Here is a 26,916-nt window from a genome sequence, read left to right as displayed (position 1 = left end):
ACGTACTCAGATGTCTGAATCTGTTTTGTAGGTTGCAGTTATGTGACTTCTGCTTTGCTAAATTGCACTGTCTGAGGGTTCTCTCTTACCATGAACTTATACCCAGATCCCATGGTGATGTTGCCTGTATAAAAGGTTGGCAGAAAAGAGAGAAGCAGCATGGATGTAGCTTTCAGAGAGTCAAGACATGATCTGCCAGATGCAAACTAAAGATGGTATGACTAGACCAGCTGTTGAAAGAAAGGATTATGGAATGCCTGATACGCTGTCTGGATATTTTGTATTTTGTAAATAATTTTTAGACTTGGATGGCCAGGAACTTCTCAGATTCTTAGCTTGTTCTGCAATCCTTCCACAGCAAGCAACAGACTCCTGAGTATGGGAACTGCCTCCTGATGTTTCTCTTGTTTTCTGGGAACTGGGAATCTTTGTAAGCGATCAAGTAAATAAACAGGATTGCCTCAAAGAGATGATAAATGAATGCCACTGGTTTCCCAGCATGAAAAAATATCAGCCAAGTCTTTCAGAGAAGGATGGTCTAATTAATAACTATGTTTAGTTCCCATGACAAGGCTGTGCATTGTGGAAGATTCTATTAAATTTATCATAAATGTCGATCCTTGTGCCAAGGAATTCATGGTCTAAATGACAAGACACAACAGATGGATGAGACAAGAAAGAGGGCTGTAGTGGGTTGGAGGAGACAAGGTGTTCCTTAGCCAACTCCTAACAGCAACTGCAGCTTTCAGCCACCCTGGCTGCTGTCCTGTGGTACCTTGCTGCAAGATTCAAATGGACAGGAGAAGAGAATGGAAAGAGGATAGAGGTTTCTCTTATCCTGACAGGGATGAATACTGAGCTCGTTACTGTGATGAACACCTTCCAGAATAGGTCACTATTAAGAAATGGCATCAGCCAAATTCTACCATTTTCTCATTTTTGAGAACCCATGACTCTCTGAAGAGAGAGCACTAAGCATGGGATGCCTATAGAGCAGGGGACTGGTTTGACAGAAAAGTGAGATTTTTTGATTTATTTTTATGCTCTAAACTTAATTCTTAAATGTTGCAGGCTTATAAAAGAAGGTATTCTGTCTTTTCAGAAATTTAAGGCTTCCATCTGTATAAAGGCTTTTTTGCTTTTCTGCCTGAACTTGACTTTCTGCTGCTCCTTGTCCCTTTTTTGGATGCAAGTTTCAGCTGGCCCAAAGCTAGAAGGAATTCGTCTTTTCTCTAAACTACTTGTGCCTCACCACTGTCTAATTTTTGTGGAAATTGTGTACAGATACATGATATAAAGGTCTTTCCTCTCATAGACTTAATGCTATTTGATTTAATTTCAACTTAAAGTTGAATTTCAAATCCCAGATGTCTTTGAAATCTATTATAATTACCATTTTGGAAAATTAAGTTATATATATTTCCAGCATTGGATTTAGAATTTAACTTAATTGTTTTGTGACTGTCAATTACAGTCTAGCTTTGGAAATACAACAGCTATCTTAATGTAATTTCAAATTATCCTTATATTTTACCAGATCTTGAAAGAAAAGTCTCAGTACCTGTAAGACCTAAAACAGAGCTGATATATCAGTGATACAATTTCTATTTATTTCAGAAATCTCAGTCATGCTGAATGCACAGTAACCCTAAAAGTGCTTTTTTCTTTTTATCTTTTTTTATAAATATATGTGAAGCAGCAATTATACAGGGAGAAACAAACAAAATAAAAATTGTTCAACAAAAATATTTTTGGGGAAAAAAATATTTATAAAAAAAATTTTTATAATAATATAAAAATATAATATAAATATAAATTTATAATATAAATTTATAAATATTTATAAAAAATATTTATAAATCTATAAATATTTTACAAAATTTCTACATTATATATTTATATATATTCTATTAAATATATGTGTTTAAAGTAAATTTTCAGGCAGAAATTTAAAACACAAAACCACCAGTAATGCATTTCTTTTCGGTGTGACTTCAAACATAATTGATGACTCCTTATCTTAATTATTATTGTTTGATTATATCAATTATAATTATATTAATAATTGTTATAATCAATTAATAACTATATACAATGAGATTTAGGATATTACACATACTGTTGATTACAAAATTTATGCTTCTGCTGCAATGTTATGGTAAATCAAGAACAGCAGTACATCAACAAAAGGCGGTCGTTTTCAGGTCTGTCACCAAATTTCAGCTAGAAGTTTCTTCAAAAACCCCATGTCTAAGGGACAAAGCTGCCAGTCCCTACACAATGCTACAATTTATTGTACTCTCTAAGGCATGTACTCTCTAAAGCATGCTGATTTCCCTACATACAAAAAAAAAATTAATCCTGTAGGTGCCCTTCTCCAGTGGCTTCCTCCCGTGCTGTTTAGCCACTTCTGAACTCCCTACAAACTGAACTTTTAAGTGACAGGACCATCAGACAAGATACCATGTTTGTAATAGCTCAGCTCCTGGGCATGTTAAGGTTCCACAATATGCTGGCTTTTATTAACTTTGACTTCAGAGTAATAGATTTTGAACAACTATAAAAGAAGATCACAGATGGTAGAATTATAAATTTTTGGAAGAGGTAGTAATTCAGAAAAATGTATCTCCGTTAATTTCCAACATATTCAGGCCTTTTTTTACTACTGGAAGTATTAGGTCAAGAGGACGTTGCTGAACTGAAAAGGAAGCAAGGCCTTCTTTCACTGAGAAATACTCAAACTCTACACTTGCCAAGTATAGGAGGATAGAATATAAGAAAATAAAGATAGTGTAGCAAGTAATCTTACCCCTAAGGAGTTGCAGCTGGGCCAATTATCAAAGATTAGGAACAGGCCTGACTTTAACAGGCCACAGCTGTAACCAATGAGAAGAAGATGCTGTAAAAGAGTGGGGTGGCTGGGTGAGAAGGGAACTGGAGTCAGTTGGCTGCTTTGTGAAGAAGAAAGAGTCAGTGCTCTGAGGAGCTGCCCATGAGAAACACCAAGAAGGTGTGAAACTTTTTTGATACGGAGATAACAGCATGGAACCCCTGCAATAAGATGACAGCACCCAAGCACATAGCCAAAACCAGAAGGGACATCTAGCTTGTGCCATTTGCATGTGTTTCCCAAAGACAGCCTTGGCACAGGTGTGACATCTCCCTTTTCACTCCTCTTTTATGGGCATCTTCTGCTAAAACTGGTATTGTTTAGGCTGTACAACTTTTCTACAAGCACAGAAGTGACAGGGAGAATGCAACATTGATGACTTGGCCAATGAATTATATAGCTGCTCTGAATGCATAGCAGCCTCCTCAGGTCTTGGATAGCTCCCTAATATTTTGGGGATATTGGTCTGTAATGCAGCTTTATAAACACATGTGGCATCTATCTTCTGAGAGTCAGCCACATGACTAGGTCAGCTCAATGAGCAGAGAACTAAGTGTATTTCTCCTTCTCCTCCTCTCACGCATGGTTGACTCTTTTGAAAGAAAAAGATATGTTTGGAAAATACTATGCTTCTTTGACAGTAGCAAAGGGATAATTTCATCTTCTGCCATTTGGGATCTTTGTTGGGTGCAACCCCCAGTTAATTTAAGTATAACAGAAAACCAATCTAGAGAGGACTACACTGTGCCTCCAAGGCACAGCATTACAGTTTAATTTTTACATTGGATCCAAACATCCTATTCTTAGGAAGAAAGATTTATTCCTACAGCCTATTCTCTCTCTTATTCCAATCACTGCACTCCACCGATTTTTTTTTTTTTTTTTGTCTTTTGCAGTCACACCTATACATGACTTGAGGGTCATTGTAATTTAAATATTGTGGGTTGTGCATGGCTGAACAGCTGAAAAGCATTCCAGATGTGACTAAGAAGTGCTACTGAGTTTCAAATGATGTTTCAAACCCAGCTCTCTCAGTGTATGTTAGAAAAAAAAAGGAAGTAAAGCATCTGTTACTGAGACTTGGCAGCCATTCTCTACATGCACTTATTTCAAGGGGTCTCATGATCTCCTGAGTTCTGCAGCCTGGAGTTCTACAATGATAACAGATCTTTGTGCTTTCTGCTTGTGAGAATTCCAAGTCCTTTGGGGAACAAGGAAAATAAGTGGTCTTCTACCACTGGAAGTAGTGTTTCCAAACTGACTAAGGCCTGGCTGAGCTCTGGAAAATGTAGAAAAAGAAGCTGTATTCATATGCATTCATAACACAAAGTCTAGAAGACAACATAAGGAAGAAAATTCAACTGCACAAGGGACAGTGTCTAAAATATCTCCAATTTTAGTCCCTGGAAGTTACAAAACCAGCAGATGAAGGCTGTGCTACAGCAAAACAATTTAGCTGGAGAATAAATGCATCAAGTTATGCAGATTGACAACACCTTGGCCTTTTGCATTTCCACATATTAGGCACAGGACGAAGCTGTAATGCCACTGAAGTCAAAGGCAAAATTTATGCAACTTCCATGAGAGCAGAATTTAAACCAGGAGCTTTTGAAATGGGACAGCATGACTAAAGACAGTCTATTTCCTTCACTGAGAGAAATCTATCTGTCCTGACTCCAAAGTGTGACCACTCTGCCAGGAATGGAAACTACATAACTCTGGAGGTTTTTCAGATTGATATTAAAATTCAAGACATCAATATTTTTTCTCTAAGTGAATACAATAATGATAGTCTCTGAATATGCTGAAAACAAAGTCAGTTAACAAAACCCAAAACTTATTCCAGGAATACTCATTTTCAAGATCTCCCAGAGGTATGTAGACTTTTTACCATGAAAATTAATTCCCACTAGGCCAGAGGGACTATGAATTTTCAAGGAAATCTTTGTCTTTCTCAGCTATGCAAATGAAATTCAGATAACCCATAGAAGAGTCAGTCTACAGAACCCTAAAATGCTTTAAGCACAATTAGTAATAAAAGAGGCCTAACTGCCTGATGGTGATGATTACCATGCCCTTCAGGTAAGTGTGCAAAAGGCAATCTAAAATTATTCAGCTCTCAAGAGTGTGTGCTAATCAGAGGTTCTGCTAAGCAGAACTATTACCAGTCCTTTAAAATAACCTCTAAAATATTCCTACAAGACATAGGATAAGGCATCAAGTTACTTTATGAATCATGAAACTTGATAACATGTAACTGAAAACGTATTGAGATTTACTTCATAACGTTTATTTGCCTCTAATGCTTTTAGAGAATGACCCATACACATTTTTTCGAAGCTGTCTCTTCATTTTCTTTCCATTTCCCTGTCTTTCAAAGCTCTACCCTGATTCTCCTTTTGCCTTTCCTGTGTAAATGAAGAATAGCTCTAATGATCTTAAGAGGAGCATGTTAGTTTTATGTTTTAACTCTTTTGTTGGAAACACCTGCTGGTTTGAATTATATCCATCAGTTCAGAGAATATGAGTTGGAAGGGACACACAAGGACCACTCAAGTCCAGCTCCTGGCCCTGCACAGGACCATCCCCGAGAGTCACACCATGTGCTTGACACCATTGTCCAAACACTTCTTGAACTCTGTCAGGCTTGTGCTGTGACCACTGCCCTGAGGGGCTGTTCCAGTGCTCAACCACTCTCAGGGTGAAGAATGTTTGTGTAACATCCAACCTAAACCTCTCTTGACACAATTTCCTGTCATTCTCTTGGGTCCTGTTGCTTGTCACCAGAGAGGAGAGATTGGTACCTGCCCCTCATCTTTTCCCTAGTGAAGAAGCTGTAGACAGCTGTGAGGTCTCATCTCAGTCTCCTTTTCTCCAGGTCAGCTGGCCTGCCTATATTCTGTGTAATCATATTTTTATCTAAGCCTGATAGTCACTACCACTAACCACATTTGTTTATTGGAGTTAATCTCATTCATAACACATTCTTAAGGATCTTAACAGTTGAAACCCCTTAGTGTCTGAACTGTGTTTGTGTGTTTCTGTTTCTAAGTTCAGCATGCCTGCATTATATTGGTTGTTACATTTATTATTTCACTCATTTCACTCTTTAAAATATATTTCACTTGTATAACATGAATACATCCCTTTCCTACCATGTTGAAAAAAAATTTAACTTTCAACTCAACATCTTTTTTTTTCCAAGTCTATGCTTTTGTCTAGCATCCAAGAGGAAAAAAACAAGCACACAAGCACATTTTTAGAAATGTATTTTATAAAAAATGTGGTTTTCCCTGGGCCTAGACCTCCTAAATAGGTCTTGCTGGAAAGTGGATGTCAGCGAGCCCTACTTTTCTTGTTTGAAGATGGAAACTTAATGGGCTATGGGTTTTTTATTTGTTGCAATTCAGAGAGGGAAGGCACTGTCTTCTATGAACAGGAGAGGGAAGATAGAAGTGGATGAGTGCCAAAAGAAAAAAAAACCATAAAAGAATTGACAGCATTCAAAGACAAGAGGTTGAAAGCCTGTTTCTTACCATCCATTTATTAAAGTAAAAGCTTTAAAATTCAGAAAGCCTTATTTAAAGTAGGTAAGTTTTGGGTCTAAGTAGTTGGCTGTTGTTGGATTGCATTAGGACCTTACCTCCTGCTTACAAAGGAAATCCTTATTACATGGTAATGTCCATCAACCACACTGGGTGACTCCTCTATCCCTTACACTTGCAAACTTCTCATTGCAATTAAGTGATCTCTGAATAAATCCCTCTTTATGGAGTACAACTCAATCTAGTTCTGTTTGAGCCAATCACAACAGGAGATTTTAAGTCATGTCCTTTCCCTGATGCTGCTGTAGTGCTGGCAATTTGCTGTGCTCCAAAGCTTCAGAAAGGCATTCTCGTTAGTCTGATTAAAATTGGTGCGCATGTGTCAAATCCAGTGGGCGTTCACAGGGGACACAGGCTGCATGCTCTTTTAAGAATCACATGAATTGGTGTTACCCTTTCACCCAAGTGATTTGAGTCCTCAGCTGAAAAGGGGGAAATGGTTTCAAATCCTCATGCTATGTAATTGGACACGGCTGATAAATCACAAAAAAAGTTTCCTAATCAACGTTTAGGTTCGGATGTATTGCAATCAGTTTTTTCTCTTGATGTTGCTTTTACTTTTCAGTTCAAGAAGGGCTGTAAGTCTGCAGTTCAGTAATTAGAAATTACTCCTGGTGGGGAAGGGCTCACACAGGCTCTTGACTGCTCCTGTGACTGAATAACATAGGAGTCTTAAAGGTTCATTAGGAGACCTTTCTGTTAATTGAAGGCTTTGACTCCTCAGAGCAACTGGGTGTTGAAAAGATCTCTACCTGTTTTTAAATGAAGCTCGGAATGACTTGCTGAGGGACCTAACAGTCTAGACCTGAGTGGAGAACTTGCCTGCCTCATGTGGGAGCTGTAAGCAGAGCTCAGTGTAGGTTCTTCGCTGCTCACAGAATCCTTTACCTTATTCCTTGTAACAGCTGCACGGAGCTTCTAGGGGAAGTATATGTATGCAATCAGTATTACATAAGGCAACTCTCAAGAGCAGCAAGCACACACTTTGTGCTGTTGCTCTGCATTTCATCCCATCTTGCTGCAGGCCAAAGCACAGCACAAGTTCTGTTGTGTCTTGCAGGACCTCTACACCATTTCCAGCATTAGAGTCCTCCTCAGGCTGAGGTACAGCAACCTCCCTTCCTGTCTGGATTCCCAAAGCAGCAAAGAGAGCACAGAGTGAAGAACCCCTTACCTTTTCTTAGGGGCTTCTCCAAGCTTGACCTCTGCCTCCTGTGCAAAGCCAATATAAGATACATGGCACAGCAAGTACCTTCCATCAAAGGGCTTTTTTTGAGCAGGCCTAATCACATGGATACGATGAACTTGGTGCATCCATATAACCAGACTCTGTTAAGCTTTCCAGTTAGTGTAGCTTAGTGTTAGCTGCTGACCATATCAAGGTGCTTACAGAACAGAAACACACCACTGTTACCTAAAATTCCTTCTGAGCCCAACCCCCTTCTACCTTTTAGAGAACCTCCAAAGCTCTTCAAGAGCATTTGAGAGAAAATACATTTTGTTTTATATTTCACCCTATGTTAATATTTTCATATTTTTATATATTAAGTATGCCAGGTATAGTTAACTTACATCACATTTTACCATTAAGTTCTTCACATTATTTTCACAATCTGTTTCCTCAAAGGTACCTCAAAGTACCTCAGGCTCTCTTCCCTGTGAGTAGGGTCACATGAAACACTTCGCTCAACCCATAAAACATTTGTACCTTCCTCTTTCTGCTGTGCCGTTAAACAAATCCACATCACAACTGTTTCTTTAAGCTTGAACTGTGTCTACACATGATCTTCCAGAAGTACCTAAGTGACTGTAGTTTCCAGGGAGGCTAAGTGCCTCCAAGTGACACACCAAGCAGCCAGTGTCTCTGCAACTCCACCTGCTACCAGCTGAGCAGCCATAGCAGGTTTTGCCCTAGAAGATGTGCTGAGAACCTTGTTCTGTTATCCAAGCAGACAATTTAAGCTCTGATAGAGGAAACACACACTTCAGGGGTCAGCAAAAATATATCAGTGATTACCAATTTAAGAACATTTCTATTTTTCTAAGCATTTCCTTATGAACGCGATTTTTATTCTATCAAAGCAATGCGAGCGGCGTTTGCCTGGAAGCCAGCCCTTCTTGAAACATGTCTTCCTCCCGAGAGGTTCCTGTGCACATAGTCCGAATTATTTGAGAAACCCTTTCATGTTCTGAGTAATTCTTAGAAATAATTCCTGCTCCAAAAGGCTCGAAAGATGAGATTAATTTATCCCTGCTCCTTATGGGGAGCTTCGATGCTGATTCCGGCGACATCGCGTAAGGGTTTTGCATCAGACGGTGCGGAGAGAGCACCGAGGCGAGCCCGCTCCCCGCGGGCGCACCGCGTTCCCCGCGGATCGGCTCCGCGCCGCTCCCCGCGCCCGCCGCCAGCCCCCGGCCAGCCCGCTCGGCGCAGCGGCCACTCACCTCCACGAAGTAGAAGCAGGGCAGGAGAGTGACGCTGTCCTTGGTCACTTTGCCCTTCTGCCGCTCCTTCGCGGACATGCTGGCGGGCTGCGGGCGGCGGCCCCGCGGCCAAGCGCTGCCCCGGCCGCTCGCAGCCGCCCGGCCGCCGCGGCTCTCCTCCTCCGCCGCCGCCGCCGCCGCCGTGCCGAGCGCTGCGCCGTGCGCGGGGCTGACGTCAGGAGCCGGCTCGGCGGGCGGGGGTCCCGGCCAGCTTAACTCCTTCGCGCCGGCCGGGCGGGGACCGGGGCAGGGGAGCCCCGGGCGGTGCGCCCGCACCACGGGGATGCTCTGGCTGCGGCGGGAGATTAGTGCGCACACGTACGGGTTCGAGAGACCTGAACGGGATCCCTGAGGGCATCAGGGTGTTGGGGATGCTCCTTGAGGAGTCTGCGGCGTTTATCTTGTTTCTGGGAAATATTTTTTCTGAAACAGAGCAGTAGAACGTTCCAGGGAATAGCATTCCTATACAACCAATGTTCTTTTCTTGCAGGTGTACTCTTTTTGAAATCAAGACGTTAATGACAGCTCACCTCAGTCTTAGTGCCAGTCAGGGGGAGTAGTGTGACTGGGACTGAGCCAAACTGAGCTCTTCAACCCCATGTGCAATACTGAGGCATGTGATTTCTCTGATCTGTCGAGTATCTGGTGCAGTTCCTGCTACAGTCTTGAAGAGAACAGAATTAACCCGAGCAATTGTTTCCATGGTGAAATGTGCTAAGATCCTATTTATGGATCAAAGTTTGCAGCCTTTTCTCAGGCAAGATCCTGTTGATGTCAGTGAGAGGTACCCTGGATAAGGCCTGCAGGAATGCTCTGTGAAAGATAGCATTTACATTCTTTGTAGCACATTAATAAGGTCTGCAAAAGTTGTCTTGTGCCTATAAGCTCATTCCTGCATTATGATGTTCAGCTTTAATGTACAAGGAGAGAAGTGTGACTCAAGCAGTTGTTTATTTCCTGTCTTTTTCCTTTTGAGGGAAAATGGAAAATTACCTGCTGTTTTTGTTCAGATGGTTGCTAGTATTTTGGCTGCTATGGCAATGGAGGTGAAGATTCTCATTAGCCCCTTTTCTAGCTGTTCTCTTTCCATATATCCAGAGTGGATATGCCAATCCATGCTCTGCACTGACTAGACAAGCTTCATGAGAGGGTAAAATCAAAAATGTACTTCATGCCTGCAGGCAGGTGTGGAAGGCAAATCTGTAGTCTGACTCCAAATCATTGAAAAAGACTTTTCAGAGCTGCAGTACATGTTGCCATACCAACACATATTCTTGTCTTAACCCTGTTAGGAAGGACTTACAGGGTTTCCGCTGGCTCAGGAGTCAGGGCAATTGTTGGTAGCCTTGTAAAAGGCAGGTCAGGGGCCTCTAGGCAGTGGAGGTAGCCGGTGGGGTTACTGGGAACAGAAGATCTGAGAGCAGAGGAGATTTGTTCCTGTCTATCAGCACTGAATTCCAGGAAATTACTGAGTTCTGTGGGGATGCCCAGTAGTGGCTCATACCCATCAGTACAAGTCTAGCCTTTAAATAGAAGTAGTCACCTTTTGTTAACTTTCCTGGTGGTTTATCCCAAGTAAAATAGCAAGAGTTGAGGAGCTGTTGTAAGATTTTGTTCTTGCCAAATATGTTATTATTGAGGAGAGTGGGTAATGAGTGACACCACTTAATAGCATTTACTGTATCAGCCTCGATTGTTGTGAAATCATTCATCTGGCTTGAAAATAATAATTTAATTGAATAATAAAAATTATTCAAGAGTACTTTTTCTGCTTGTTTCACACAAAATTGCTTTATTCTGGGAGAATCAGGAGGGTCAGGTTCTTCTCTGGTAAAATGAATGAACAAGCTCACATTACGATGTAACTTTAGAAACTGGAAAAATTCCTCCTATAAGTTATATTTTATCATTGGACTGCCTAAAGGCCTGTTAAGAGTGCATTTATGTTAGGTACAGTGAAACAAAAGGTAGTAGCCGGCCTCTATTCTACAAACTCACTATAAATATGTGTCTGATGGGAAGGACACCATGCAAGCTGTGTGACTGCTGTAAGGGCACGAAGAGTTGTGCTAATCCTCTGTGTTTGATTCTGATAGAGCTAGGAGTGGGGTTATATATGAGTTAGCTGAAGTGGTTGCTTTTTGTCAGTGACATATCTTGCCACAGAATCACAGAACATGTTGAGTTGGAAGGGACCCACAAGGATCATCAAGACCAACTCCTGGCCCTGCAAAGGACCATCTCCAAGAGTCACACCATGTGCCCAAGAGCATTGTCCAAATGCTTCTTGAACTCTGTCAGGTGCTATGAGCACTTCTCTTGGTCAGTCAAACACTGAGAAGGATGAGCCTCCCTCCTGATATGCACAGTGAGCTAGTTCCAGCCTTCATCTTTAACAGATCCTTGACTAACATTCCTTTGACTAATTACCCTGTAGGGTTCTGAGTCCACCTGCTTCTCCACTCCACTGGAGGTCCAAGACTCCCAAAAGCCTTGAGACTGTAGTGTCTCTGAAAATAATCAGTCTATCTCTTGCTCATTCACTTGAATAGTGAGTAGCCTGTCCACTTCTTCCTATAGCTCCTTCACCTGGTGACACAGCTCCTCACCCACAGCACACCTTCTGCAAAAGATCTGTTTGTCATCCCCAGCCTCACAAAGAGGCATCAGGCACTCCTGGAAACCTGTGACCTGGACAGCTACATCCACTGTCAGCATGCTCTGGCACAGCTGGCTCAGTGACTCTTGCAGCTACATGGGATTCTAGTCAAACAGAGGAAAAGGCTCAGCAGTGCCTGCATCCCAGCATGTCTTGAACTCATCTAAAGGTGACATTGATGGGCAACCATGGACATGTCTAGGGTTCCCACCCTTCTCTCTGGACTTTCACTTATGTCCTCACTTGGGACTCAGCTAAAACAATCACTTTCTCAGGAATAAGTAACCAAGGTACAGCTAAGGTTCCACTTCACCATTTCAGCCTCGGTGTGCTGCCAGCAGCGGATTCCTAGATGCCAATAGGGTTGGTAATAAATTTACTAATAAATTGATACTGAATTAAACTCATTTCCCCAAGTCTAGTCTGTTTTGCCCAAGACAGTAACTAGTGAGTGATCTCTCTCTGCTCTTGTCTTGACCCATAAGCCTTTTCTCATATTTTCTGTCCTCTCTCAGGCTGAGGAGGGGAGTGATAGAGAGGCTTTGGTAGACACCTGGTGTTTGTCCAAGGGCAGTCCACCACAATGAGTGTCTCATCCATATGATCTCCTAAAGGAAATGTGTTGGTGGTAACTAACTCAGAAACACCTCCGGTCCATTTTGATCATGATAGTCTTACAAGAAAGTGTGGTGATGTGTGACTTATGAATGCATCTATGTGCTGGATAGTCATATTTACAGAGTCTGCACTATTCCTGACAGCTTTTCTACCCACCTTCAAGCAAACTCAGAGAAGTGTCATGGACCATTTATCATAAAGCATAAAATTGTTTCTTTACGCTTTGCTTCAGCAAAACCAATCAAGTTCATAAAAACATTTAAAGGAGTTGGGGAACTAAAAGATGAAATTCATAGATGTGGACTATAGGCCTCTTCTGACTCATCTAGAATGAGTTTTTGGGAGTGATTTATTTTTCCGTCAACAAAAAGAAAACTTGGCAATCAGTAGGTGCCCCTGGTGACTGCAAGCTGATTTTTTAGAGCTCAGTTTGACCCAAGACCTTGGCCCCCTAAAGAAGCATTGTTGGTGAAACTTCTTTAGGTGAGGAAAGCACCTTTCTTTGCACTTCTCAGGCAGACAGTAGCTGCCACAGTTATTAGAAACCTGATTTGAAATTCTTTTCCAGTACAATCCAGTGTGTTGGCAAGGTTGCATTGCATTAAATGTGACTGCAGGTCATTGTCTCTTTGTCCAGGTCCTCTCTTCCCTCTGCAGCAAAGTCTGCCTTTGCTCCCAGGCTTTGGTACGTGCTGGACATGGGCAATGGCTGTGGTTTCACTGCTTCCATGGCAACAGAAAGCACACTGCAGAAGCAGGGACCGCTGTTACATCACTGAATAAACCCACTTGCAAAATCAGAATGAAATAATAAGACAAAGATTTAGAGGAGCTGGTGAGTCTATGGCCATGCAGATTACCTGGTCAGAGAGTAGCTCTGGGGTTTGTAGCAAGCAGAAGTTTGGCCAGAGGCTGCAGCAGCAGCTGCAGTTACAGTTACCATTGCTTAGTAGCCTAAGGAAACCTGCTTTCTTCTGGTCACCACACAATTTCCCCACAGAAAGGCCACTTCTGAGGCGGTGTGCATGGATCAGGGTTAAATCATTACATAGATAGATTTTTTTTCCTTTGGTGCACTGAATGCAGAATAGATGATGTGAACTCAGCATATTAAAAGAGTAATCCTCTCTTGAGAAAGGGTGGCATATGGGAGCTGGGCTTTGCTGTGTGGAACTGACAGATGTTTTTTGTTCTGCTTTGCTTGACATATCAAAATTCAAAAATGCAGCAGTATGTGTTTGTACATATATTCTTCTTTCCCTCCCCACACTCCCAGTCCCTCAGGAAAATCTGTTTGGGGGAATTCTTGTGTGTGTTGAATTCACATGATATTCCATAGGTAAATCTGCCCTGAGCAAGTGAGGGGATATTGCTTGTTTTAGTCATTCATTTAAAAGATTGTTCAGGTCATAGATAAATTTTTATGAATATTTGATGAACAGGCATTCTAATCATTGGTGCAACTACCTCAGTATAGGCTGTTATTTGGAGGAAAAATACTGCTGGCTCCCAGACAACATGGCAGCGTCTTTTTCAGCATCTAAACAAGGTACCTTTCATATGAATCTGATAAATGCTATGAAAGGGAAAAATTACAGGATATAGCAAAATTTAATAGCTGAATGGTATCAAGGGCATGCCCTTAATTATCAATATTTGCATTAGCTTTCCTCAAGTGCAGGATTTTTTTTCCTTGATTTTTCATGTTAGGGTAAAATCTTCCTCTTTGACCCATCTGTAGATTCCATGTTGGCACACATAGCACTCTTGGATAGATGGCATGTGACAGCACTGGGAGATTCATAGTGGAACAAGTTCAAAACATACAAAAGAGATGGGAGAGTTAAATTCTGCTTTGAAGTTGTAATAGCAACAAGCAATTGTTTCTCTGCTATGCCTAATAATCTCCTGTTGTTTGTAAAGCTCTGTCTTCTAATGTCTTTTCCTTGGCTGCTAGATATAGGTCACAGCTTTAAAGAAGCAGATGACTCTGAATGATTCCTGGCTTTCCTGCTGCCTTTTACACTGTAGTGTTTGGTTTGAAAAATGAATTTTCCATATTTTGCATGAGTCAAGCTAGGATCGTTTTTCTGAATCTGTGGCTTTAAATACTATTTATGAACACATCTACATAGTATTTTGCAGACTTACATGCCTGTGCTTTCTGGCCTTAGGCAAGTTATGGGTTGCAAGGCATGTGGCTGCAGAAGCGTAATGCTGGACTGTGGTCTGTATGAACTGCTTCCCCTTAAGTGAGATTTAGCAACAGGCTGAGTGGTTATGTGGCTTTTTATTGAAGCTGCCTCGTGGCTGGCTGATGTCTGTGCTCACTATGGACTGTGGCCAGTGTGTGTTTATTTCTATGCTGATAATGGTAGATTCTTACCTGCACACATCTTATTTAAGATCTTAGTTACAGACATGAAGGCTTGAAATGTCAGAATGTGAAAATCCCAGCACATTTCTGGAATATCAATGCCTCTTTAAAGCAACTTCGTGTAGATATCAGTAAAAAACAAATCTGGATTATTGTGCAGTGACCTGTCACAAATATTTTGCTTGAATCTGGGCAAGTTATCACCAGCTAATTAGATATCAGCCATTTAGTGCATGAGCTCAGGCAGAGAGAGGTTGAGTAAGAAACTACAGTCATGTAATTAACAGTAGAACCCATTTGTCTAAATGGAAATGCTGGAGTCCCAGTAGAAATTCTCTTTGCCCTGCAGTCTATATGAAATACCATGTCTGAAAAGGACTGGCACACTTGTCTGACATTTTCAGGACTACAATAACCTGTTGATATTTATTAGTCCATCCCTTTCTAACCACTGCACATATTTGCTTCCCAACATAGTTTTGTCACATCCAAGACTCTGATGTCATGTTTTTTTCAGCTTAAATAAACACCTTCTCAAAATAGTAATTTTTTAATGAAAAATGCATGTTTCAAATTCCTTGAGAATGGCAAACTTGAGAATAGCATGCATGACTTTGAGAAGGAAATTTAGCAAGTGAATTGTAACAACACAAGATGGTCTTTTTCATAGGAGGTAGCGGAAAAATATCTACAGTACTAAAAGTTGTATTTTTCAGAGTCCTCTTAGATGCTCCAAAGAGACAAAAATATTTTATTTTTACAATATTGAAGTCCAGCATTAACTTCCCTATGAGTACATAAATTATTTTGAAAGTCTGTAATCATAGTGCTGTTCATTGTCAAGGACACAAGTGAGGTGGCCTCACAACTGAAGAAAACTCCTGCCCCACACTATTAAATATTAATTTTCACTGTTAGTAAAACCAAGGCATAAAAGCCTACCCTATGTGTACATATGCACATAAATATGTTTTTTTGTATTTACGAAGTCTTAAAGTGAAGTGACAATTGAGTGAAATCACATCAGCTTAAAAGGACTACAATTCCACAATAGCACTCAATATATATCAGGATTAATATTTATACTGTATCGCACCAGAAAACTCTGACTGAACTAACAGAAAGGAGAAAACCATGAAATACTTATTTCATTATTCGTATAACATTTTCCTTGAAAAAAATCAACATCATCAGGCAGCAGAAAACGTCATTGTCAGTCAATGTTGAATAAATGCAGAAACAGCACGGTGCAGGAATCAGTCTATCATTCTTAGAATAAAAGTGAATAAAAATCTGATTTATGAATAAGTTGAGTAGAAATACCTGGATTATAAAAAATAGTTGAATATTCCCAGCAACAGTGTTGTTTATAAAATTAGCACTTGGGCAAAAATATAATTGGTTATACAATGGCTTTGTGCTTTGGTTCTGTAGTGTGAGAGTGAAGAGCTGTCAGGTGGCTTTCAGCCTCTTTGTGATCGTGCTTAGAAGGCTGTTAAAATCAACCATTGCTGAATTAAATGTGGAAAAGTCTGTTAAAAATGGAAATGTAGATGTGAACAGTCAACAAGCGTTCACCATAGAAGTATCTTGCTAAAGTTCAGAGTTTTGATGGCAACTGTAATAATAAGATATCATGTAAGGGGGTGATTTTCCTGGTGCAGTTCTTCATCTCTCCTGATTGGAATACCTCAAACACCTTCAAGCCATTATGAATTCTCACTGAGTTTTGAAAATTGTAACTATTAGGTGTAACTTGCAGAAAAAAAATTAAGATATGTGGAAGATATAGGATGATTTTGAAACAGTGCAAGCAGAAGTGGATGCTTGAGCTGTGTGCAAGTCATGGCATAGCATGGCAGTAAGTTCTTGTTTTGTGTAGATGCTCCAGTAAATACAAACAGTAGGATAAAAAAGAATGGGGAAAAACAGGGAACAAGACATATCTGATGGCTTAATGACTGCTTTTAGCACTGGCTTTCCCTGGTTGGTTGCTCCTGAATTTGACACATTTGACACTATAGAAAGAAAATGGTACAAAATCTTGGGAAATTAGGGCTCAAACTGTTATCTAAGATAAACCAAAGTAGCTCAAGTGTACTTTGACTTTGTTGCCTGAACAACAGGCTGTGGAAGCATTCAGGAGCACCAAATATTATAGTAAGCATAACTCCTACAGGCCTCTACCTTGTGGACTGGCTGGTGGAGAATTCTCCTGCTGGCCTTATATTTCTGCATTGTGTCCCTCAGCCTAGTGAAATGCCTCCAAGAGATCTGACATCTTTATGGCTTCTGAATTATCAGTATAAGAATCCCCCAAATGAGAAACTAAAGCTTTGCTCATATAACTTAGAGGAATTCGTTTTTTATCATTAATTTTGTAGATGTACAGAGGAGAGAAGCTGTGTAGCCAAATTCAGTAAAATTCAGCTGCCATTTCCAGGGAGTTCCACCCTGAGGGGATGCTTTATGAAGAAGATGGTGAGATCTACAAAAGGAGAGAAGCTCCTTTTCAATGCTGTGAGAGTAAATGGCTTTTATGGACAGAGAAGCAGCTAGCTTGTCTGCTCAGTTAGCTGAGGGGCAAGGAGCAGGGCATTGCCTGAGGGGACAGATCATTGTAGGCTAAGGGAGCCCTTAGTGATTTGCTTTGGTAAAAACTGTATTGAGCTAAAACAGTAACTTCATCCAAACACTTGCAAGTCCATGAAAAATAAGGCATTCCTTCCTGGAGATATTACTTTGAAAGGCCTACATCATTTTACATACTAGGATTTCAAATTGCAGCTTAATTAGAGACCAGAAATTCATTAAAATCTCTTTTCCTATTGTGGACAAAGGGATGTCACTCTGACCATTTTTCAACAGTAGCCCTGAATTGTACTGAAATAGAATTATTGATAGCTTTAATCTAACTCAAATTAAAAAGCAAACTGTTGAATTTTCAAAGACCCAAAACCTTACAAAAATGTTATTAAATCCAAATTAATACAAACACACAACAGTGTAGTTTTATTCATCTTTCCCAGGAGTTCATTTATGTTCACTGAAGGATCTGATTTATTTGTTTGGAGTTTATATGTCTTTGATAGCAGGATAGCAATGTAAGTACTTATTTGGTAGAATGTAATTTTCATGTGTTTTTCATTACTATTATTTGCCTTCCTGCTCTGGTAAAATGCTTTCCAGATACAAATTCTAGTGATAAATTGGGAATTGCGACCAGTGACAAATTACATGTCTAAACCCAAGGAAAATAAATGAAGGAGGTATTATTTTTGTAACTCCTTAATACTTGATTTTACCATTCTTTGAATGGGCTCATCTGTCTCTCTAATGGCAATAATTTATTTCAACTATTTTTTCTACATTTTTACTGTTTTGGTAACACAAAAGTTTTACATTTTGTTGTAAAATTCTACATTTAATTGATAATAATTAAATAAGAGTGTGGGAATAGTTCCTTTCATTCACATTGGAATTTAGTTCAGGGAGTCTGATCTGCTGTTAAAAGATCCCAATGTTGTAAATTTCACTATATTAGAAGTAGGGCAAGTAATCCACAAAACTTTCTTGTTTATGTGCATGCAACTTGATGAATATGCAGATGAACCCTGTCACCATCTTTGTTACGAGAGGAAAATTGTTTATGACTCCTGGATATCATCAGCTAGTTTATTTATAGCACAAAAGCAAAATTAAAAGCAATGAATGCCCCTATCATCTAAATTAAACAGGTTAAAATGCTACATTTTAAATTGCTCTGATGTCAAGACTGTGATCATTGTTAAGAGGATGGAAAGTATTAACATTTTCCCAGGACTTAAGGCGTATCTATTCATCTGTTAATGGATTGGTGGCTGGAATAATAAGTATTGATTTGTCTCGGGATATAGATGTTAGGTTTGGAGATTTGATGCGATGTTGCAGAAGCAGGTATTACTGCCCATAATATGGATTACATATTTCAGTAATTCAGTTCTTGCCACACAATTTTGCATGTTTGCATTTTATTTTATGCTCTCTAGTTGCTTGTGCATCTCTTGTTCATATCTATTTCACATATTTTCCCCATTTTCCTTGCCATTTCACCATCCCAGTTCTATCAGTCAATTTTCTATAAACCTTTTCTTTTCTTCTACCTCAATATCTTGTTTGCTTCCTCCTCTACAGTTTCTTATTTCTCTTGCCTCCTTCCCATCCTCCCTTCCTTATCGTTTTCTGTCATCCAGCTCTTCCAGTCTTCCATTTTAATGTTTTCACCCTCTTCTGTCTACCTTTGGCATATCTGTTTTCAAACTCCCTGTACCTTTCTCCATAGTGCTCCAATTCTTTCTTTTTCCCTATCATCCTGTCTCCTGTGTACTGGCAGCCAACCAGCTCTGTGTAGGGCAGAAGTTATTTGAGACAGAAAGCAGAAACTAGGAGACTGAGCCTGGAAGTGAAGAGCAATATGACACCCTTCTCTTTACGTGGGCCATGCCCTGTGCTTACCATACCCCTCAAAATATTACCTGTACCCAGGTCGCTGCTGTCCAGTGGCACTGTCCCCTGTTCACGGGCAGAAGTGATGCTGAGGAGCTGTCCAAGGTATGGCTGGCAGTCCCATCTGTCTTGTTCCATCCTGTTTTGTCCTGTCCTTCTATCTCTTTGTTCTTCAGCATTTTAGCATGGAGCTTTTCAAGAAGGTGACTGAAGATGTAGCCAGGAAGCCTCTCTTTCTCTCATCCTAGTAACTCCACTGTTGTCTGTAGGGTGGTATCTCTCATCTGTGCCCAGCTAATAGAGTCCAGGATAGCAATCTCAGGGTGCTGGAGTCAGTAGGATGTTGCAGTGAAGGCAGCTCAAGCACCACTTTAGCTGGGGAACATAAGGAACACAGGGCAAGCTGTATCTCCTATTGCAAAGTTTGGCAGAAGATACATGCAGTCTATGCATGGAGATGGAATTCCAAACAGATCACCAGTGTCCTACTTCCCTAATCCCTTGCCTAGTTAGATTTCTCAGATATGCAGATATGTTGTTCTACATCAAATTCCTACCATCAGATTTGGTTGTTTTTAAGTGCTGGGAAAATGCATTTGAAATGTGCTTCTGTGCATTGCTATCAGTATTGTGAACTTTTCCAGTCTATTGACCCAACCTTTCATTTAGAATATATGTAATGGATATCTGGTGTATCAAAGATGTGATGAGAGATATTGACAGGTTCAGGGGATCAGCCTTCACCTCTCCTTGTTCAAAACAATTATTTGTTTTCATGGTCATTCTCAATTAAGTGATCTCAATTCCTGCCTGGAATATTTTCATCATCTGTTTGATGAAGTAACTTCTCTACACAGAGGACTAGGTAAATTTTGCCTGGTTTTCAGTTTGCTTAATTTGTACACTTGAGAATTCCTTGTGTGTATTTAGTTTGTTCCTCAAAAGATTCAGTTTCCCACTCATTTATGTGACTCTTTTCAGGAGTGATATACCCAAAACTAGAAAAATAGGATTATAAACTCACCTTCTACAAAGAAGAATGGTGGCATTGGCACAGAATATAAAAAGTTGTTGTTTCTGTCATTAACTTTTTTCTATACTTTTTTTGGACTCTCATAAGCTCTCTGTGCTGAAGTTTGTGCCTTTGTAAAATGGAGATAATATCCTTTGCAGTGTTAGGAGATGGTATGAGTGTTATGTAAATTATAATTAATTCAGAACTGTGAGGCCATTAGAAGAAAGTCTGTTGTTATTGTGAGTTACTGTAACTCTAAAGCCACTCAGTTGGGTACAATTTCTACCAACATTGACCAAATCCTCTTCCCAGGGGAGCTAAGGGACTCCTCTACTTTCCCTAGAATTTTTCGGATCTGGTGTGGTAATGTGAGGTTCAGCTCCTCCTCTGTCTTATCTCTTCCAGTCACACTGTCACTGAATGACAACACAGCAATTCTTAGCTCCTGCTGTGTCTCCAGAAGATTTTCCAAATAATAGGTGAAGTTCTTCTAGGAAACAGTGAACCTGAGGTTGTGATTTTCAATGGGTATTTTCCATGGCTAGTGTTTCTTTTAATGCAATGACACATTTTTAATGACACAATGGGATGATTTTTCATGCAGAAATTTCACAAAACAAGAAATAGGAGTTGTTATTATTAGCACTGTTCTATGAATTATCTTACAGATTTCCCCTTTAAATGTAGCACATAGGATTATTATATTTATGTAATAATTTGTCATCTTTTACTATACTTAAATTCTCAAGTACTTTTTTCCTCAATATATTCTGGATCTCTAAGGAGTCTTTTAAAATGTTAAATAGGAAAGGTAAGAAACAAGGGTTGACAAAGCAATGGTGAGATTTTTTTATATGGATCAGCTATTTTTCCAATTTTCTCCTGTTATGAAAATAGAGTGAACCAATAGTGTTAGCAAATTAGTGATCAAATGTCTTGGATATCAGTTCTGAGTAAGATCAGCTTTTTCATTTTGGAAAACTGTTGAATATGGGAGAAATGGAAGCTGATTCTTAAGCGGTGGTATAAAAATTATTATAGTCACTTGTGATTTATAAAAAACTATTCCTAAAACACCTCTGGCATGTAAGAAGAGAATTTTGCCAGGATAAGTGTAGTATTCCTCTGTGGGTTTTTACTTCAGGAGCTGTGTGGACTCTAGGGATAGGAGAGAGGACAATCCTCACATGGCTCTGTAGATGAAAGTTGCATTGATTTAAAGCTCACCCCTGCTACCACAAGATCTATAGAGAATAGGTTACTTCATAGTAAAAAGAAGAAGAGAGAGCATCTTTCTGAGTTATTTGCTGCTAGTTAATCCACCCCAAGAAAGAAGAATTTTAATAAGATACAGAGGTGAAGATTACACCTGATATAATGGGATATGCGTTAATATTGCATTAAATGCAAAAATTAAAATGAAATATTCGTAGCTGTTCCTCACCTTTGACCTTTTCTACCTCCTCAACCTACTCCAAGTCCTGGGAGTGAACTGCTACTTTAAGTGCTTTTTTTATCTGGAATGGATTTTTCAGTAATCAGTATGTCAGGACAAGATCATTTCCTTCAAGAGTTTCTCTGTAAAACTTGTTGAAAACCAGCAGCAGTCATTCCCCCTCACTTCCAGACTCGAGTGCTTAACCTCAGATGGAAGAGTCCTGCTGAGGTCTTTGCTCAATGAATCCTCACCTACAATTAAATGCTGCAGATGGCATTAGTTACTCACTTACACTTGGTAACATCAATGGCTTCAAAGGATATGGACCTGCTCCATCCATGTGTGTGCTGTGTTGGTTTGTGAGAGAGCTGTTGATGAGAAGTGGGCCTAAGCAACCTGTTCTGTACGAGTGCAGCCAGGGTGTGTGTGGAGATGTTGGTTATTGCTCACTTCAGATGGTAGGAGTTTCACTGGAATGCCTAAGGGAAACCTTTGCATCTTCAGTTAGTAATTCTGCTCTCAATCTTTTCAGGCAATTATGCTCCATTTAGTGCCTAGGACACTTATGGTATTTAGTAAAACAGCCACAATCCCTTCAAAATATTGTGCTTAGTAAGGGATGGTGCTGTACAAGAGCAAATCAACAAAAATGTGTGTTTGATTCCCACATGTTTTCTTAGGAGATGCAAAGAAGTAAAGGAAATAATTTTGTGACTATTGTTAATGGAAAGTGCTCAATATTTCAGTACAGGTAATCCACCATGTAAAACCTGACTATTTTATGATCACCTTTTAGATTAGTACTCTATTACACTTAAAATGAAAAAATCTGGGCCCAGTTGAAGGTGATGACTTCAGTCAAACTGTATTTTAAAGTATTTCATGAGGAACTGCACTACTTTGTCTTTATAAAGAAACAGCTTACTGAAATAAATCCATGGTCCTTTTCTAGGCTGAAAGAAAGAGTAAATGGGAGAAAAAAAGTTAAATCATACATCCATAAAGCTCACATTTATTTGATATACATACAGGACAGATTTGTGTAGAATTGCTTGAGATTTTTTTAAGATGTCTTTTGACTCTTCCTTTCTGAAATTTGGATTCAGCTTTTGAAGCATTAAACTTTGCTATAATGATATTGATATTCCCTGCCCCACTGATATTGCTTACATCACTTCAGTACCATATAATGTTGGATCATTACTGTAAAACATATATTTTTAAGCAGAAAGAAAGAAAGAAGGACTCAAGAAGGCATAGCCAGGAGAAAATGATTGTCTGTCTTCTTAAATGAAGGGAAATGTTATCACAGATCAGACTACACATGCATAATGTATGTATTTTTCCTCCTATGTTCTCTCAATCAAGTCTGATTATGAGGGGAAACTAAAAAAATAATGGACAACTGGAAACTGCTAGACTATCTTGGTTTAGAATCCTTTGATTATTATTGAATGAATTAGTTATGCCATCAGGGGTAGCTGCATTCTGAACCAGAAAATAGCCTGATTCTGCCTTCATTTTTATTTTAAGTCAGTGAAAATAGCACATGACTGAAGTCAATGCATCTAATGAATCTTTCAAAATACCTTCCTGGCAGGAACTACTCAAAACATAGCCACCATGTGAGCAAAAACCACTAGAACCAAATATTGCTTCCTGGTGTTTCAGAGCAGCTCCTTTCATTTCCAGCAGGATTTAGGAACACAGCCTAGTGCTTTGTTTTTATGTCTCTCAGACTATACATTACAGAAAGAAAAGGTTACCAGTTCAGCAAATTTGTAGAGCTCCACTGAGTAAAGGAGCTGACTTAGTATGGTTATAATACAGAAGAACATTTAGAACATTTTATAAAAACAAAATACTCATTCCCTTACGATGTGTGTTTTAGTATTTACTGTATATTTTAGGTCATATTAATTAAAAAATCTGAAATAGACAAAGGACCCTATAAGGTCATATTTCTCTGAATGTCCTGTATGTTTTCCCCAAACATGAGATCTGGGAAAATTGGGACAGCTGCTCTGAAGATAGAGCATCAAAGGGAATGTTTACTTTGAAATATATAAAGTTTTCTTCATCTTCCTCTGTCAGGATTTTCCCTCTCCTACTTGGAAAGGCAAGACTATCTTGGCACCTATAATGCAAAATTCTCAGGGATATGTGTTGTGATGAAAATACCTAAGGTAGCCTGGAGAGTAATGGCATTTTATCATTTATATAAAGCCTAATAATGCTGGAAAGAAAACTGGTCATTATGGAGTGTTTGATGGTCAATTGATATTTTTTTTAATGCTATCAGCCCAGCAGTGCAGTGATCCATGTTTAATGAAAGTAGCTGTGCAAGGAAAAAAGGACTCCTGCTAAAGCTGTATTGAACATTTGTCACAGAAGAAAAGAGGAGTCATTTTTCTACCTCCCCAGTGAGATGGGTATTGCAAAGTTCTTGGATGCCTCATGAGCACTGCTCTGTTCTCCCATCCTTTGTCCAACACTACTCTCCCATAGTGCTGTATTCTTCCATTCCACAGGGAAGCCACAGATATCTGGGCCAGATATTTTGGCACAAATTAATTTTGCCCAAGTTTAGGTGCTCAGTGCCCAAGTTTTCCACATAGTCAATGAGAGGAGTGGGTGTGTTCTGTGAGACAGAGGCACCTCCAGAGATCAATGCAGGTTTTAGGAGGACCTAATCTACTCCCTGACTGTAGTTCACAGTTCTGTTGACTTTTGACTTTTCTATCATCAAGTTATAATTGGAAACCCTCAGCTGAGGTATTTCAGTTAAATAACTGAATTTGGACAAACCCAGGCCTTGATATGTATTTTATCCCCCACTTTATGCCAGGGAAAATCTGTCTCTTAGAGTGTCAGGATTAATTTGAAAAGAATGCATCCCACATATATAGCACTGGACTAAGATCCACTGAGAGTTGCAGTCTTTAGAATGTATCTTCAATTAATGTCATGTCAAATTATGTTTGTGGTGGAAACACAGGAAATATGAAATCACAAACTTGTATTTCACTGAGTAGAGTCCTCCTTGTTACAGCAGCTTGTGTTGTGTAAAGGTTTATGTGCCCTGCAATTGTGAAAGCACATCAGGCAGCACTGACTTCATGGTTCTTTGCCCCACCATAACTGCTGCATTCAGCTCAGTGCAAAGACCTTCTTCTTCCTTCTTCCAAAATGGACCCTTTTGTTGCCCACAGATTTCAAAGGGATAAAAGATGTGATAAATCTCTGGGGGTTAAACTTGTCCTTTCTGGGTAAGAGCTGGTCATTTAAACTGCACTCCCAGGTAAGGACTGCATTGTATGATGCAGTTTCAGTGCAGAGCTACATTTGCTCTGAAATATCTAATAAACTGTTACATTTATTTCTATGTAATAGGATAATGGACCCCTTAAAAATTACTGACTTGGACCTGCTAGTTTTCTACTCCAAAAGGAGAAGAAAAATTTGACTCCCATTACCACAGAAACAGAGCTAACCAAAGAGGAAAATCTGCATGATATGGCACTGTGTGTTTTTAGCACCTCTCATCCTTAGCTCTAAAATGAACTCTAAAATGCTAATTTTCCATTTCAAATTGCTGGTGGTGTAATTAAAATAGACACTTTTATTAGGATTACATACTCCTTCTTTTTACAGTGCTATGATATTTTAATATATTTTAGTCTTAAGTCCTAAATGTACTAATGTACTACCTTGTGAAAAGCTGTTATGGCTATATTCACTCAAAGTCTCATTTGTGCATGCAAATATAAATACAAATACATAGAAATATAAAATAAGCATAAATATAAATACAAAAACATGTAGATGTATATGCTGTTCCCATGGCCTACTTCAGATCTCTCTATTAACAAAAACCAGTCAGAGAAGAATAGGGCAACACGTTTTAAGAATGATATGTTTCAAATCTTCCTGCTTTAGTTTAAATAGATTTCTTGAAATAAATTGAATTTTCAGCCAAAGATTGAAGAACCCTTGTTTATAGAAATATTCAAAAATTCCAACATTCCCTTCAATTCACTTTTGCTTCAATGCTGCATTTACTTTGTTCTAAACTTTCAAATTCAGCAGGAAAATAAATATACAAATCTCTCCTGTGTGTAGTCCAAAGAGAAGGGATGGTAACCACCCCAGGCATTGCAGGGATATGTTCCATGGATGCTGCCTTGGGAGAGCCTGCTGTTTGTAGCCTGCTCAGAATTGTGTGCCTGCAGTTACAGTTGTGACATTGGGGCATCTTCTGCCTACAAATGGCTCTTCACAGCACCCACAGCACTCTGCACCAGTGGTCTGTCACATTACAGGGGACATTAGAGCAATTCTCTTTCCCTTTGGATTTTTTATCTTCTGAATAAATCATTTGCTACATGTGTCACTGAACATCATGAGGAGTAAAATCTCCCTATTTTGGACAATATCTCTGCTAGAGAAAACCTTAATCTTCAGGGTACGAGTCATAAATTGAGAGTTTCTCAGTGTGATTTCAGCCTTGCTGAATGTGTATTGAAGGTTGGAGGCTTGTTTATGCAATAAATACTGAAGAATAAAAATATTTAGAATATCCACTATCCCATATGCAAAATTCTTTAAATTTGCATAAAGCTAAAAATGTTTATTTTTCAAGTGGACAATCTCATAGAGAAACAGCATAAAGATCTTAAAGAAAAGCAAAAATATGTGAAATTCAGTGGGAGTATCATTGCTTTCTAGAGTAAATACTACAAAACTGTACAAAATGTGTTAGTATACACTAAATTCAATGACATTTCCTCATGGGGGATCAATATACCATCAGAGTCCTTGGGGTCTTCTTTACAGTTACAGCTACAGACAGCTTTCAGTTCAGATAAAGTGATGTCAGCCTCTGCAACTGCTGCATCTCAGCTGTGCACACTGCATGTGAAGGTTGCCCACGTATGTACTTCACACTCCTTTGTAACTTTGCCCAATTTCCTGTGTATCAATCCATATTCATATTGATGCACTTGCAATTAGCCTGATTGTTGGAGCCCTGAGAATGAACGCGTTATTGTATAAGGGGAAGTGAGGGAAAGGATGTACATTTGTCCTCTATTGTACAATTAGCCTCTACTGTACAATTTAGGACCTGAAAACAATCAATGGGTGTGCCACTAACTGGATAAACAGACAGTACTGAGCACAGAGAAACCTTGCTCTTTTTAAAATATCTGACAATGACTAATAAAAAAGAAATAATTATTGTTTGTATTGCCCTCTAGGGAACATATATTGCTAGGCATGATATAAAGTGTGGAGTATAGGCTGAATATGCTTGTGAAGAGGGTTTAATTTAGAATTCAGCTGAT

General features: G+C 39.4%; 1 protein-coding gene across 1 annotated transcript in view; it reads right to left on the bottom strand.

Annotated features, from left to right (window-relative positions):
- The window catches only part of PLPPR4 (phospholipid phosphatase related 4), a 31,011-nt gene extending 21,937 nt beyond the window's left edge, over positions 1-9,074 (bottom strand). Inside the window, exon 1 of the mRNA XM_066555216.1 lies at positions 8,941-9,074. Within this exon, the coding sequence (XP_066411313.1) occupies positions 8,941-9,018 (78 nt within the window). The 5' untranslated portion in view covers positions 9,019-9,074. The remainder of the gene's footprint in view (positions 1-8,940) is intronic.
- Between the last annotated feature and the right edge of the window lie 17,842 nt (positions 9,075-26,916).

The sequence above is a fragment of the Molothrus aeneus genome, chromosome 9 (assembly GCF_037042795.1).
Source record: "Molothrus aeneus isolate 106 chromosome 9, BPBGC_Maene_1.0, whole genome shotgun sequence".
NCBI lineage: Eukaryota > Metazoa > Chordata > Aves > Passeriformes > Icteridae > Molothrus > Molothrus aeneus.
Note: the sequence above shows the minus strand (reverse complement) of the source record. Positions and strands in the feature narration are given on the sequence as shown.